We start from the raw sequence: 16,615 nt of genomic DNA, 5'->3' as shown, positions 1-16,615 counted from the left end.
TCTGTGATGTCATTGCCCAGTTTGTGACCTCACACAGCCCACTCTGTGCTGTCACACAGTCCCTTGCTGCAGCACAGACACAGAACAAGGGCTTTAATGACCCTCTGGGACTTTGGTGCACTTTGCATCAGACTCAGTCCCTCAGAGTGGCTCCATGGGGACATTCCAAGAGTCTCCAGGCTGTTCCAGAGCTGGAATGTCACACACAGAGACAGGGGCTCCATGGAGACCTCCCAGGGCTTTCTGGGGATGGTGAAGAGCCCTGTGGTCAGAGGCAGTCACAGCCATTCCATGGTGACATCCCAGGGCACCTTGGGCTGCAAAGGTACCCATCTGTCACAGGCACTCACGCGGGCTCCACCGTGTCATCCCAAGAGTGCCCAGGCTGCCAAAGAGCCGGGATGTCCCAGACACTCACAGGGGTTCCTGTCATGGGCACAGTGGGAGCTTCAGGCAAAAGCTTTATTACTTTATTGGAGAAACTCCTGCTGGGTCATGAGGTGGAGAAATGACACCCAACAGACACCATGGATCCTCAAACCCCTGCAGGGCCCTTAGACTCTTAAAATTCCTTCTAAGAGAGGAGACTGGGAGCAGCTGGATCCAATCGCAGCCCCTGAATTTGTCAAAGGTGTAAAAGATTTGACAGGTGGAATTCAACTTCAATACAATTTGTCCCGCATTATTAATGATGGAATACCAGATAAATTAGTATAAATACAGCTCTGACTGATTCTGATCATGATCGTACAGAAAGATCTCTAAGCAGAGTTATTTACTCCGCAGTTCATGAGCTATAACACCAATTAGAATATCATGCTCTAGACAGCAATTTTGAAGTCATCAGGGCCTTGCTGGAGTTGCTGGAGCCCATTGCAGGCAGAGCCTCCTGCTCCAGCAGGAACTGCCTTTCCTGTGCCATCAGCAGGGCAGGTCCCGCTGCAGAAAAAGCCCCAGGCCAGCCCCAGCACAGGGAAGGCCTCGGGCCCAAGGGCAGAGTGCCATGCTGGGAGCTGTGCCAGGGAGAGCCTGAGGCACCAAAGGCACCTTGGCAGCAGCAGCTGCTTGCAGGCCATGGCCAGAAGCCTCCCTTGGCAGCCCGGCCTAGTGGCCACCACTGCAGAGCTGCTGCCTCAGGGCTCATTCCTGGCTGGCCTCTGAAAAGCCACTTCTGCCCCAGGAGCCTGACTGGGAAGCCATTGGCCCCAGCACCTCGGGGACAAGATATCAATGACAAAACTCTTCATGCCAGCAGAGCCAAGGCAGGGGCAGAGGAAAGGGCAGAGCCAGGCCCAGGGGACAGGGCTGCCATGGTGATGGCTGTGAGGACACTGCCCCTGCAGCAGCCTGGCTGCCCTCAGCAGACATTGTGTCCAGAAGCCTTGCGAGAGCACCCAGCAGAGCAGAGAACCCACACTGCAGGAATTCTGTCCTTGGGGAGGGCAGGGGGTTTCACTGGGTCAGGTCGGACAAAGCTCCAGCTCTTGGACAATTCCTGGGATGGGGCGTCCAATTCTATGGAAAAACAGCTGCAGTTTCATGTCACTTCCATAATTGAAAAATATTTCCTGTTCTAACAAATGTAAATCTGCCCTCATTCAGTTTAGAGATATTGACCCTTGTTTTGTCACTGCAAGATTTGGGAGAAAATAACTTTGATTGCTATTTTTCCATTTTCACAGACCTTGGAGAGGACCCAAAAATCTCCCAAGATGGGGTTTGGAGGCCTCATCATAAAACCAGCAGGGAGAGTCTGCAGGCTCTGTGCTCAGTGGGGTGGAGACTGAGGACAGAACAGGAGTAGCCTGGGAGGAAATGAAGGGTGGTTTCAGAGGGGCTGGAGCTTTTCTTCCTAGTGGGAATGAGGCTGAAGAAGACATAATAGCACCAAGGGCAGCTGGGGAGGCCCAGAGTGGACACCAGGAGAAAGGAATTTCCCTGGCAGGGCAGGGCTGTGGTGCAGCATGTCCCCCAGAAGGAGCCTGGAACAGCCCAAGGCTTTGTGTGGGCAGGCAGAGGCAGGCAGGAGGCAGAGCTGTCAGCAAAGGAAGGGGCCAGCCAGGTGGGGCAGCCGGGGGATGCCCACAGCCTGCAGGGACAGAGGCGCAGGTTTGCTCAGCACCAGAGACACCTTTGCCTTGCTTGTCCCCACCTGTCATCACTGCCACCAGTGTTCTGCTCTACCTGAAACCTGGGGATGCTTTTTCAGTCCTATCCTTCAGATGGATCTCTTTTTAAAGTATGAGAAACTTAATTGTTTCACCCTCTTTTTGAATCCCTGAGAAGTTCTTTGAGCCAACTTTGAGGGGCTGAGTCTGATGCAAAGAGCACCAAAGCCCCAGAGGGTCATTAAAGCCCTTGTGCTGTGTCTGTGCTGCTGAGCTGGGCCGGGCTCCTGGCCCAGAGGCAGCTCCTGGCAAGGGCAGCAGAGCTGCAGAGAGACAGCTCTGGCCAGGAGCAGCTCCTGTGCACAGCCCAGCAGGGCTGGGGCACTGCCAGGGCCCCTCAGGGGCACCAGTAGGGCACAGACAGAGCTCCCAGGGGCTCAGCACTGGCAGGGGCTGTGGCATGTCCCAGAGGGGGCTGTGTCACAGCAGCTCCTCTGGGGCTGTGTCATGGAGGCACAGAGCAGCTGTGATGTCAGCAAGGGGCTGTGTGACAGCACAGAGTGGGCTGTGTGAGGTCACAGATTGGGCTATTGTGGGAACTCAGCACATTCCTCTGGATGTCCAGAGTTGCCGAAAACCCTCTCGGGGGGCTCGGAGACCCTGGCATGCTCCCAGGAACACCTGGTGGCTTGATTTTGATCCTTCCAGCAAATTGCCACCTGTGTATGAGGACAGAAGAGTCACTTTTGAATGGTGCAAGAATGATGTATTTACAGGGTGGAAGTATAGATTTTGGGGGTTTTTGGTATAGGGGTTTTGGAGACAAGATGGAGGAATCAGGGTGTGTCTCGTCCTTCTTCTTTCTTCTTTGTGTTCTCCATTTTCTACTGTGCTGTTGGCACTTGGGGATTAGTTCAGAGTAGAAGTGCACTGTCTAACATAGGTGATAGGTATTGGGACTTAAAAGTAAATATGATATACGTAGTTTGTAGTATATAAAAACGACACCACCTTGGGGCCAGTTAGAGTGCATGTGGCTGCCTTGCTGTGCAGATGTCGGCTGGGCAGAAAGGAAATTTTGTAGATAAGAAATAATAAACAACCTGAAAAGCAAAAAGTGAAGAGTCCAGACTCATCGTTTGGAGCACGGGCTGCCTCAGAACCATCCCACGTGTCTCGGGGCAGAGACAAACAGCCGACCCGAGAGGCTATGACATCACAGAGTTTATGTGAGGTCACTGAGCAGCTACAACATCATAGAAGGGATTATGTGACATCACAGAGCAGGCTGTGACATCATGGCATGGCTGTATGACATCACAGAGCTGGTTGTGAGGTCAAAGTATGTGCTGTGACTTTACAGAGTGGCAGTATGACATCACAGAGAGGGTTTTGTGACATCAGAGAGTGGGTTGTGACATCAAAGATCTGGCTGTGACATCATAGAGTAGGATGGAAGGCCATAAAGCAGATCCCGCCATCATAGAGGGGTGCTCTGTGACATCAGAGTAGGTTGTGACATCACAGGGGCTGTGTGACATCACAGGGGCTGTGTGAGGTCACTGGGGAGGTCACTCTGCCCCGGCCCCCCTCACAGTTCCCCCCAGAGCAGTCCAACCCTGCTCGTGCACAGCGGGGTCCCCTGTCCCCCCGGGTCCCCCCGCCCCCGGCGCCGCAGCCTCCCCCAGAGGATGTTCCACGAGATCGACCCCAGAGCCTGACACGGGGACGGGGGGCCGGGGCCCTGGGGGTGGCACAGGGGGACAGGGACCTCCCGGCAGCATCCCCATGTCCCCCAGGGCCAGAGCCTGGGCCAGGGCTCCTTCACCCTGGTATGAACAAGGCCTTGAGAGCGCTGAAAAAATCCCCAGCAAGGGATCAGCAAAAACCAGATTTAATATTAAGAGTCAGCAGCACAAAGTTCCTTGGCAGGAGTCACTCTGCTCCTGACTGGACACTTCAGGCACACCAAGGAAACAAAGCAACAACAAAACCAAACCAAATCCAGGCAAGGAAACCAGAAATGAACTGAGAACTGTCCCTGTGTGTGTGTGTGACACAAGGACAGTGAGGGCAAGGATAAAAGGAATACAGCCCAAAAGCTTAAACAGAGCTCAATCTTAACAGGACTTAAGTTAAACCTTAACCCTAACTGATACCTTAAAACAAAAGCACTTAAGAGTATTTAACCTAACTTATAAACCATGACTTACTTATTTGACAGAGGATAACACCTAACAGTATTTAATTTACCTAATAACTTCTATTAAAAGTAACAACATCACAAAAGAACAACTCTTAGAAACATTTACTTGGCTTAGACCTTGTGACTCAACCTTCCTTACGAGGCCCAACCGATTCAGCTGTCCAAGGCACTCAAACCCCTCAGAGAGCAGCATTTCTGCCACATTTCCCCAGCACAGGCACTCCTGTTTGCACACAGACACAAACAGTCAGTGCAAGGCACCTGGGAGAAATTCCCCTGAGGGCAGGAAATGCTCCCTGTGGATCCTTTGGCATCTCCCCAGAGGGTGAAGGGTTGAGCCTGGAGGAGTGGGGGGACTGGCCCAGGCTCCGTCATTATTGGGGATCCCCGAGTGCAGCAAACGGGAGAGTTCCCGGCTGGGAGAGGCCCCACTCAGAGGGAGTCGCTGGCCCAGGAGAGCTCCAAGGGCTCCTTTTGGAGCGCTGTTTGCAGGGCCCCAAGAGAGGGGCTTCAGTCCCAGCAATGGTTCGTCCTGGCTGCACTTGGCATCAACAGCTTTCTTTGGCAGGGTGAGAACAGGGATGTTGTGCCACTGAGGGAACAAAAGCAGTTCCCAGGGCTGCTCCTCCAGAAAGCAGGAGCTGGTTGGGCGGCAGCAGTGCCTGGGGCAGACAGTGTTTGTGATGAGCTGCAGAGGAGCTGAGCCCAGGGGCTGTTGGCCAAGGCTGAGCCCCAAGGAGCATTTCTCAGCTGGCAGGGCGGCCTAAGAAGGGGAGGGGGGAATGCAGCAGCACAGGGCCCATGGAACCAAGGGACCATTGTGACACTGCGGGGCCCTGTGAGACCAAGGGACCATTGTGACACTGTGAGACCCCATGGTCTCACAATGGTGACAAAGGTCCATTGTGACATTGCTGGGCCTCATGGAACCATAGAGACACCATCAGGACAATTTATAGCCTCGTGGAACCAAGGAGACCATTGTGACACTGTGAGGCCCCATGGAACCATTGAGACCATTGTGACCCTGGGGGTCCCCACACAACCAAGAGGACCATTGTGATACTGTGGGGCCTGGTGAAACCAAAATGCCTTTGTGACACTGCAGGGCTGCATGGAACCAAAGGTCCATTGTGACACTGTGGAACCTCTTGTCATCAGGGGTCCATTGTGACACTGGGAACCAAAAGGAGACCATTGTGACACTGCAAGGCTGCATGGAAACTTGAGACCATGGTGACATTGTGGAACCCCATTCAACCAAGGGTTCATTGTGACACTGCAGGGCTGCATGGAACCAAAGCTCCAGGGTGATATTGCCAGGCCTCCAGTCATCAATGGTCCATTGTGACACTGTGGAGCCAAAGGAGATCATTGTGACACTGCAAACCCCCAGGGTCCAAAGGTCCATTGTGACATTGCAGGGCTCGTGGAACAGAGGAGTCATGTGACATTGTGGGGCCTGTGGAACAGTGGAGACCATTGTGACACTGCAAGGCCTCATGGAATAAGTGGGACCAATGTGAAACTGCAGGGCCTTCTGGAACCTTGGCGCCACTGTGACATTGTTTGACCCCATCAAACCATGGGTCCATTGTGATACTGCAGGACTTTGCCATTGTGACACTGCTGGACCCCATAGAAACCAGTCACCCTTATGGCACTGTGGGGCCTCATGGACCCAAGGCACCATTGTGACACTGTGGGGCCCCCAAAACCAAGGGAGCACAGAACAGGTGTGGCTGCTTTGGCCTCCCATGGGCTGCCTGACTGGTCCAGCTGACCTTGGCTTGTTGAGGGTCTCTTCTCAACTGCTGCTGAAACCCTGGAGCTCCATGCTTTCCTTCCTATGGAAAAGAACTGTCCTTCTCCTCCAGGCACCCTGGCCAGATTTGGGATTTCACTTCCAAATTTCCTTATATCCGGGGATTATTCCAATAGGAATATTGTCAGGACAGGTCTGGCTGGCAACAGTTTCACAATGGTCACCTCTCATCTGTCCCCAAAACACTGGGGAAGGCTCCGTGCTTTCCTTCCTATGGGAAAGAATTGTCCTGTTCTCCAGGTGCCCATGGCTGAGACTGGGTTTCCACCTTCAAAATTCCCTTAATTGAAAGACTGATCCCAGAAAAAATCTGCAATTCTTGAAAAGTCTGCCTGGCCATGGCCCACTTAGGCTCTCACCTGCCTTCCAAACACTGGGGCTCTGGGCTTTCCTTCCTATGGAAAAGAACTGTCCTTCTAGTCCAGGTGCCCATGGCCAGAATGGAATTCCACCTCCAACACTGCCTTACTGTAAGATTGAAGGAGATTGTTGGCCCAAAGCATTTTATGTGTGGGGGAGGAAGGGACAGGTCCAGCCTTGCCCTACCCTGGAAGCCCAGCCCTGCCCTGCCCTGGAACCCCAATCCCCCCAGAGCCTCTATCCCAGCCCAGCAGTGGCTGCCAGTCCCTGGCACAGCACAGGCAATGCTCCACAGCCACCTCTGCAGCCCCAGCCCAGCTCCTGAGGGACCAAATGAGCCCAAGTCCCACCTGGGGGAAGGGCCGAGGAAGACCAAGGGGTACTGAAGGCTGACCACAAGACAAGCACACATATTGACCCTACCTCCTCTTGGAATTTCCATATGAACAGTGCTGGAATCCAGGAGATGGAAACTCTGTGTGTGTGCTTCTCTAAATGTTATTTGTCTTTTTCTTACTCCCTCTTCTTGCAAAATTTGAGTAACTTAAAATGAAACAGGCTTACAGTTTGTGAAGTTGATTGAGCAAAGGTAATGTTATGAGAAGTGTTTCTTGTTGATTGAATGTTGTATTAAACCTTTGGCCAGTTTCTCTGATTTTCTAAAGTTGCCAGTAAAGTTCCTCTTTTGTTGTTTAGAGCTCCTGAGAATCTCTTGCTGATATTTATCCAGTGCGTCCAACTCAGTGTACACAAACAATTGTAATTCCTTTTAAATGTCTTGTTGAGAGAGCTTTTTAGTGGATGGGGGTCAGGGCTTGTGTGTGCTGCTTGGCCCAGCCCAGGCAGGGCTTTCCCAGCCACATTCCACACTCCATTGCCCAGCTGGAGCCGCTGGTGCCTCTGAGTTGTGCTGACAGGAAGGACATGGAGGGGCTGAGTGTGTCCAGAGAAGGGCAACAAGGCTGGGGAGGGGTCTGGAACACAAGTCCTGTGAGGAGAGGCTGAGGGAACTGCTGGGGTTGTTTATCCTGGAGAAGAGGAGGCTCAAGGGAGACAAGGCAGTGTCAGGGCACAGGTAGGACTTGATGATCTCCAAGGTCTTTTCCAGCCTTGCTGATTCTGGGATTCTCTGAAACCACCCTTGGAGCAGTTGCAGGATGAGCCCTGGGCCTCCTCTTCAGCAGCTCCAGCAGCCCAGGTCCCTCAGCTTCTCCTGGCAGCCCCAAAGCCCATCCTGTCAGTCCTGCAGAGCCTCTGCAGCTCCTCCTCATTGCCCAGAACAGGGAGCCCCAGAGGCAGACACAGCAGCCCAGATGTGCCTCCCTGGCCTGGGGTGCCTCTGGCAAGGGAGCAGCAGCAGGCACTGCAGGAGCCTGCAGACAATTCCTGCAGCACTTGTAGGATGATCCTGCTGCCCAAGGGATGTTCCCATGGTGCCAAGTCAGGAACTGCAATGGGGAGTGGGGCCAGAGAGGAAAGGGCAACCAGGGATGGGCTGTTTGCAGGGGAGGGAACAGGGCTGGGCAGTTGGAAGAAATTTGAAGCAGGAAGAGTGGAGAAAGCAAAGGTGAAGCCAAGGAAATGCTGAGGGCAGTTTGGGGGTGGCTGCCAGGCAGCCCTGGCTCTGAGCAACAGCGTCTGCAGTGGCACAGGAAACTCCCAGCTGATGGGAACAAACTTTCTGGCTGACTGCAGAGGCCAGGACAAAGCTGAGTGGTTTCCCTGGTGTCCCCCAGGCCTTGCTGGCCCCAGGGGCTGATGGCATTTGTGCTCCCTCAGGTTCATGTCCCCACAGCAACAGCATGGGGGTGCTGGCCCTGCTGTGTGCAATGCAAACAGGGGCTGCTGAGGCAGTGCTGCCGTGTCTGTGCCTGCAAGGATGGGGCACCTGTGTGAGCTGGGGGAGAGGCCAGGGCTGCAGAGGGGGGATGTTGTTGGCAGCTGCATGAGGACGCTCTGGGACGCTGCCCTGGGCTGTGCAGCACACTGGGCATGGATCAGCCCCTGCTCTGCTGCTCCTTCCCGTCTGCCCCAGGGCCCTTGCAGAGCCCCAGCCATGCTGTTTGCCCCCAGCCTGCCCACGGCCAGCCTGGGGCTGCTGACGGGGGTTTCTGTGCTGAGCATTGGCCTGGCCGTGTTCTGGAGAGAGCCTGGGCAAGGAGCCTGGAGCCCCCAGGGCCTGGCCTGAGGCGTCAGCGCTGCCCCAGCAGTGCCCATGGCCTGTCCCTGCTGCAGCCCCGGCACTGCCACCCCCAGGGCTGTGCCCGGCCCCGAGAGCACTCAGGCCCTGCAGCAACACCAGGGCCACCAGGGCAGCGGGGCAGGGCCACGGCAGCAGCACTGGCAACACCAAGTGCTGCTGCTGCTGCTGCTGGGCACAGCTGCTGGGCCAGCACTGATCTGCCCCAGCTCTGCACACAGACATTGCTGCTGCAGCTCCAGAGAAGGCAACAAAAGGGCATCTCTGCAGAAAACTCTGCTGGGAGATCCTATTGTTCATTTAAAGCCACCAAGAGCGCAGCCCCTCATTGACACAGTCTGTGGCCACAGGGAAGGTGGAGAGAAACGAAATGAAAAATGGCACAAACATTTATATTTCTTTGTAGATAATATGAAAAATTAAAACAAGGGAAACAACACCCCAAATCCAAACCAACACAAAGCATCATATATTATTTTTATTAAAATTATTTTGCAGAAATTGGCCAGCAGTTTAATGTTTCTGAAACCATCCAGTCATCAGTCTCCACACTGCAGCCTTGAGCTCCTGGTTCCTCAGGCTGTAGATGAGGGGGTTCAGGGCTGGGGGAACAACCGAGTACAGAACTGACAGGGACAGATCCAGGGATGGGGAGGACATGGAGGGGGGCGTCAGGTAGGTAAATGTGCCAGTACTGACAAAGAGGGAGACCACAGCCAGGTGAGGGAGGCAGGTGGAAAAGGTTTTGTGCTGTCCCTGCTCAGAGGGGATCCTCAGCACAGCCCTGAAGATCTGCACATAGGAGAAAACAATGAACACAAAACAGCCAAATAGCAAACAGGCACTAACAGCAAGAAGCCCAAGTTCCCTGAGATCCACCAGAAACCCCAGAGGCATGAGATTTGAAATGGGAAACTCCGGGTGGCTGTGTTTATTCACTCTTGATTTTTGGACATCAGGTGACTTACAGAGATGGACTTGGGAAGAGGAATCCCCAACCAACGGCATTCACACCTTGTTTCTCCCCAAAACAGGATTTTTCCCAAACCTTCCTGCAGTGACATCCCCCCTCTCCTGCTCTGGGTAAACTCAGTCCCAAACCTGACCCTGATCCTTGTCTCAATCTCAATCCATTTTCAGACACACTCACAGTTCTGTATTAAATCACATCCTAGTCCCAGACTCATCTAGCCCCAGACCCAATCCCAACCCCAGCCCTAAAGCCAATCCCATGTCTAGCCTTAACCCCAATCCCAGCTCTAATCCAAATCTCAACCCCAACTCCAAGCCCAGCCCCAATTCCAGCCCCTTCCTAAATCCTCGGCCCCAAACCAAATCCCAGGTTCAGCCCTTCTGGGGGTTTGGGGGTGTCTCTGTCCCTGTGACCCCGATGATGTTTGGGTGGGGTCCCAGCAGGGCTGAGAGGGACAGAGACCCCCCCGGCCTCCCCAGGGGTGAGAAGGTGGCAGAGCCCCCCCAGCCCCGAGCAGCCTCAGCGGTGAGAGGGACACAGAGCCCCTGGTGCCCAGCCCTGCACAGGCATTGCCTGAGGCCAGAGGGATGGAGACCCCCCGAGCATCCCCCAGGGCCAGGGGACAGAGAGCCCCGAGCATCCCCTGGGCTGAGAGGGACAGAGACTGCCCCGAGCACCCCCTGGCACAGGGGAGAGAGGGAGGGAGACCCCCCAGGCATTCCCTGGGGTGAGAATGATGGAGACCCCTGGGGAATGGCCTGGGGTGACAGGGACAGGGACAACCCCCCCAAGCCACTCCAAAGCACCCCAGGGCAAGAGGCACAGAGACCCCTTGAGCATTCACTGGACACTGGACAAAGTAAAGTTGTTTCTTGACAGAAATCAAACTTAACCCTACAGAAAATGCCTTGAATTTGCTCTTCCCAAAAGTCACTTGTGGTGAAAATGCAAACAAATCCCAAAATTCAGTAAACTCACAGTAGAAGCAATTTTGTGGCAATTCCAAAATCCATTGGTCCTGCACAGCTCCAGCTCTGCTGCTGCCACACTCTGATAAAAGAAACGTGGAAATTCAGCCCAATACATTGAGATACCTCTTTTATGAAAAGATTAGGAAAAGGAAGGGAAATCTCTGTGTAGATGTCACAAAGGTGACAGGGAAAGAGAAAAAAATTATTCTTAGATTTGGCAAAGCCCCCCGCCTGTGAAAGAGAAAAGGGGTGACAGCCACAGAGTGACAGGGACAGAGACCTCCCCTGGGGCAGGGCAAGTGTGACATTGTCCCCTGTGTGCGTGGCCTTCCCAGGGTGGGGGTTTTACACCTGAGCCAGTTTGGGTAAGGGGGGTGGTGTTCACCCCCTGAGCAGGGATTCCCCCACTGTTTCAGGCTTCAATGTAAGATGGAACCAAATGCATGTTTTCAATCCCCATCTTCATCAACTGCTAGAAACAGGTGGGGCAGTGTTCTTGATCTCTTCCATGACTCAGCCCTGATCACGCCCTCCAGGGGAGATATCTTCTGGGAATGGGCCATTGAGTGTCACTGCAGGACTGATCAAATTCCATCCTCCCATTGTGGGATGCTCCGCCCAGGGGGAGGATCCAAGCATTCCTACCTGGATATAAGGTGAGCCTTTCAACACCAGGAGCAGCTTGCCTACTGGATTCCCAGAGGACAAGAGCTCCAGAACCACCACTGGACCTTCAGAGGAAGACCAGACCCTTCTACAGGATCACTGCTTGGACAGAATCACGTTCATCACTCCAACAGGACTGCAGCCACCATTTAATGGGACTGCAGCCACCACCCTGAGCAGCAACAGGGTGTCGGGTTATATCCTGACTCTGTCAGTTTAAGGCAGTGTTTCTGTACCATTGCCTTGATCTTCTTTTCTTATGAAATTGTAATTCTGGTTTAGACTCTCCCCCAGGTGTGCCTTGAAACCAGTAAAAAATTCAATGCGCTCATCCCTTGCTTTCCTCCCAGAACAGGATTTCACATCCCCAAACCTTTGCCAGATGGAGGAGGAGGCTGCAAGGAAGAGGAAGGAGCCCCGGGACATTCAGGAAGGTGAGGAGGAAGTCAGTGCCCCTTTCCTCCTCTCTCCTGCTCCATCTCCCAGCCCAGCACGGCCCCCGGCTGCAGGACAACCCTGCTGCCAACCCCGTCCTGCTGGGGATGCACTGGGGGGATCTCCTTCCCCTTCCCTCTGGCACGGAGGCAAATCCCATCCTCTCCTTGGCCTTCCTCTCCCCAGGAAGGAGCTGAGCATGGAGACCAGAGAGGAGAAATCCCCACAGCAGAAACTCATGGATGAGGCCATTTTGAGTGACTCCAGGACACAGGAATCCAACGTGGAGGAAAATCCCCAGAGATCCCACAGGAGGAGGGGCTCCAAACCCAGCCCAGGGTGCTCTGAGGAGGAAAGACCCACCCTGAGCCTGGAAGGTGGACAGAGCTTCAGCCAGAGCTCAGAGCTGGTGGGCCATGGGCAGTTTCACAATGGGGAGAAGCCCCACAAGTGCTTGGAGTGTGGGAAGAGCTTCAGGCAGAGCAGCACCCTGATCAGCCACCAGATGATCCACACTGGGGAATGGCCCTACGAGTGTGGTGAGTGTGGGAAGGGCTTCAGCTGCAGCTCTGCCCTCATCATCCACCAACGCATCCACACTGGGGAGAGGCCCTACGAGTGTCCTGAGTGTCAGAAGAGGTTTCAGACCAGCTCCAGTCTCCTCCAGCACCAGCAGATTCACACTGATGAGAGGCCCTTCCGCTGCCCTGACTGTGGGAAGGGCTTCAAGCGCAACTCCACCCTCATCACCCACCAGTGCATCCACGCTGGGGAGAGGGAGAGGCCCTACGAGTGTCCCCAATGTCAGAAGAGGTTTTACACCAACTCCGATCTCCTCCTGCATGAGCAGATTCACACGGATGAGAGGCCGTTCCGCTGCCCTGACTGTGGGATGGGCTTCAAGCGCAACTCCCACCTCATCAGGCACCGGCGGATCCACACCGGGGAGAAGCCCTACGAGTGTGGGGAATGTGGGATGAGCTTCAGCCAGAACTCTAACCTGATCTACCACCAGAAGACTCACACCAGGGAACGACCCTATGAGTGTGGGGAATGTGGGAAGAGATTTAGGCAGAAGTCTCTCTTGATCTGCCACCAGAGGATCCACACTGGGGAAAGGCCATACAACTGCGGGGAATGTGGGATGACCTTTAGTAGGAAGACCCAAATGATCATCCACCAAATGATCCACACAGGGGAGAGGCCCTACCAGTGCCCCGAGTGTGGGAAGAGGTTTTACACCAGCTCTCAGCTCCTCCAGCACCAGCGCATTCACACGGATGAGAGGCCCTTCCTCTGCCCTGACTGCGGGAAGGGCTTCAAGCACAACTCCACCCTCGTCACCCACCGGCGCATCCACACTGGGGAGAGGCCCTACGAGTGTCCCCAGTGTGGGAAGAGCTTCACCAGCAGCTCTCACTTGAGCAGACACCAACGGAGGCACCAGTAAAAGAAGCCCTGCACATGCCCCAACTGCAGGAAGAGTTTAATGCACTGCTCCAGCTTTATCCCCCATTGGAGACCCCACGTTGGGAAGAGCCCTGGTGATCCATGTTCCCTCTGATCCATGCTGGGAAGACACCTGTCCCTTTTCCCGCCCCTGCCAATGACATGATGTGGGATTGGAGAACATGAGGGTCTGGCCATGGCCCTGTCATTACATTCACTCCCACCTCAGGTCATTGCCAGGGGCAGGAAAGGGACTCTCTCTCTCTCTCCCTGAGGAAAAGGGTGTCCTTTCCAGATAGGAGGAAATACATTGCCAGGAAGAACTAGTTGTTGATGCTGTAGTTTTCTCTGTAAATAGTTTTACTTATCCCTTCTGTTATCAATATTGTTTTTGTTCCTGTTTGTTCTTTATCTCGTTGCAGTTCCCAATAAATTGTTCTTATCCCAGCCCGGGATCTTTGCCTTTTATGCTTTCCATGGGAGGCGGGAGGGCAGCGAGGGCAGCGCGGTTTTAGCGGGAGCAGGAAATTGGGGAATCCCATTCCTGAAGCCCGGCCCGTGGAAACCGAGCATCCCAGCTGGTGCCAGCCCTGGTGGCCATGGCAACCACCTCTGGCATGGGGTCTCCATGGAGCTGCCAAGGGACTGAGCATAGGAACAGGGGGCTGGTGATGGTGTCCATGGAAACTGCCCATAGCAACAGTGGACTGGTGATGGTTGCCTACTAAGGATCAGATTTGTCACAGGCCCTCAGAAGGGTTCCATGAATCTCCAGGCTGTTCCAGAGCTGCAATGTCACAGGCAGAGACAGGGGCTCCATGGAGACCTCCCAGGCGTTTCTGGGATGGTAAAGAGCCCTGTGGTCAGAGGCAGTCACAGCCATTCCACAGTGACATCCCAGGAGTTCCCAGGATGCCAAAGAGCCGGGATGTCCCAGACACTATGGGTTCCTGTGATGGGCATAGTGGGAGCTTCAGGCAAAGTTTATTAGAGAAGCTCCTTTTGGGTCACGAGGTGCAGAAACGATCCCCAATGCTTCCCATAGATCCCCAAATGTTACTGTGTAATCAGTGTTCCGTGCTTTGTTTCCAATGGAAAACAACCATCCTTATCCTCTAGGTGTCCATGTCTGAAATTGGGATTCCACCTCCAAAATTCTGTATATCCAAGGATTGCTCCCAGGCACAATCTGCCAGTACCATCAAGCCTGGCTGGCCTTGGCCTCTGGTGGCTGCCCCTGCAACACTGGGGCTGGGTTCTTCCCTTCCCATGGAGATCACTGGGACACTGTGGGGACCCCATGGAACCAAGGGGATCATGGTGGCACCACTGGAGCCCATGGAACCAAGGGGCCATGGTGACCCAGCGGGGCTTCATGGAACCCAGAGACCCTTATGGCTCTGTGGGGCCTGATGGAACCATGGAGACCATTGGGACCCTTCAGGGCCTGGTGTCACCAAGGGGGCATTATGACACCTCAGGGCCTCAGGGAAGCAAGGGACCATTGGGACAATGTGGGGCCCCATGGAAGTGAGGGAACATGGAATAGGTCTGGCTGGCTTGGCCTCCCAGGGCCACCTGACAGGTCTGGCTGATGTTGCAATGTCAAGGAATGCCTCTCATCAGCTCCTGGAACACTGGGGCTCCGTGCTTTCCTTGCTATAGAAAAGAACTGTCCCTCTTTTTAAATGTCCATTGCCAAAATTGGTATTCTCTCTAAAAATTTTCCTATATGCAAGGGTTTCTCTCAGAAAAAAACCTGCCACTTCTGGCTGGCCTTGTCCTCTGGTGGTCACTCTCTTCTGCCTGGCAAACACTGGGGCTCTGTTCCTTCCTTCCTACAGAAAAGAACCAACCTTCATGTCCATGGTCCATGGCCAAAATTAGAATTTGGCCTCCCAAATTCCATATATCCAAAGATTGCTCCCAAGGACAGACAGGTCAGTCTGGCCATGTCTTCTGGTGATTTTCTTAGACTCTGAGCTGAATGCTTTCAGTTGAAAAAACCTTGGAAAGGGCCCAGAGATCTCCCAAGAAGAGTTTTTGAGGACTTGGGCACATGACTACTACATATGGACAAAGGAACTCTGTGCTCTGTGCTGTTGTGAGGGTTTGGCATCATGGAAGTGATGTTCCAAGAGAAGCTGCTAGCAGTTTCCTCCGTGTCTGACTAAAAAACCAATCAGTAATTAACTTTGAGAATTGACAATCTGTTAAACTGCTAAGGAAACTGTACACGCTTCTGTGAAGACACATGTTAAAGATGGGAAAGCCTGGGAGGGTCTCTTTCCCTTCTGGCTGGCACAGAGGTAACAAGGCTGACCCGGCCCCGTCTCAGCCAGGCCGGGCCAGGCGGCTCCTGCCGTGGGGCCGGGCCCCTTCCCAGGGACCCCGCCAGGCCCCATCGGCTGCCGGGCAGGGCAGGGGAGGCCGCGGGGCCGAGGCCGGGCCGGGCCATGGCTGCAGTTGGGAACATCTGGGCCCTGCTGAGCCCTGCCCCGCCGCCAGCCCGGGCCCAGCCAGGATCCGCCGGGCCCCAGGAGCAGCCCCGGGCCGGGCCGGCTCGGCCAAGATTCTGCCGCCCTTGGGCTTCAGCCGCAAGCCCCGGGCAGGGGCAGGAGAAGCCATCGGCCCCCGGCCGTGCTGCTGCTGTGCTCTGGCCTGGCTGCTGAGATCCTGGCCCTGCCCCAGCGCGGCCCATCCTGACACAGCCCCAGCGCAGCCGCTGCAGAAACCTCCATTGTAAAACAGCTCCGGCCGCAAGCACCGAGCCCGGCCGGGGGCACGGAACCATCTGCAGGCCCCGGTGAGATATGAACTCTTTCAGTGCTTCCATCCTCCCTCCAGTGAGAGAAAAGGACAAACTGCAGGCACACAGAGGAACAACATGAAGACACCGAGGTCACTGAAGGGGAAGTTGAGCCCCAGATGGGAGGGATGAGGAGATGCCTTGATCTTGCAGCCTGAAATCCTCTTGAAAAGCTATGGAGAAGGATGTAATTAATATGTCAGACTCTCTTTTTCCCTATAACGAATTGAAAATATGGGGAGATGACCTGTTCTGCAAAAACCTCCATGCTAAAGTAGGCAAATGTTGAAGTAGCTGTGATCCCATGAGAAGTTTAAACAGAGAAAGAGAGAAGAGTGGTGAGATCCTATGCCCTCAGGGAGAGAAGAAGAAGATCTCTGTTCTCAGAGATGAAGATGATTTCAGAAATAGATGAAGAGAATCTTTGCTCTGGAACAGCTCATCTTTAAACTCATACCCCATAAGCTGACATGGCCCATAAAAACAGCTGTGGGAAAAGCTGTGAAAAATGGGAGAGACCTCACAATTGCAGATTTTCTGAGCAGCTGCTATTTGTGGGAATTGAGAGCCACGAATGAACTTTTTCCTTATGGAGAAGTCTCCATAGCATGAA

General features: G+C 54.2%; 1 protein-coding gene across 1 annotated transcript in view; it reads left to right on the top strand.

Moving 5' to 3' along the window:
* LOC139604076 (uncharacterized) overlaps positions 1 to 16,615 on the top strand; it is a 1,261,625-nt gene that overhangs the window by 21,114 nt on the left and 1,223,896 nt on the right. The window contains 1 exon segment of the mRNA XM_071455063.1: positions 12,170 to 13,135. Within this exon segment, the coding sequence (XP_071311164.1) occupies positions 12,170 to 13,135 (966 nt within the window).

The sequence above is a fragment of the Agelaius tricolor genome, unplaced genomic scaffold, assembly GCF_023055355.1.
Source record: "Agelaius tricolor isolate 1412-34295 unplaced genomic scaffold, bAgeTri1.0.p SCAF_43, whole genome shotgun sequence".
Classification (NCBI taxonomy): Eukaryota; Metazoa; Chordata; class Aves; order Passeriformes; family Icteridae; genus Agelaius; species Agelaius tricolor.
Note: the sequence above shows the minus strand (reverse complement) of the source record. Positions and strands in the feature narration are given on the sequence as shown.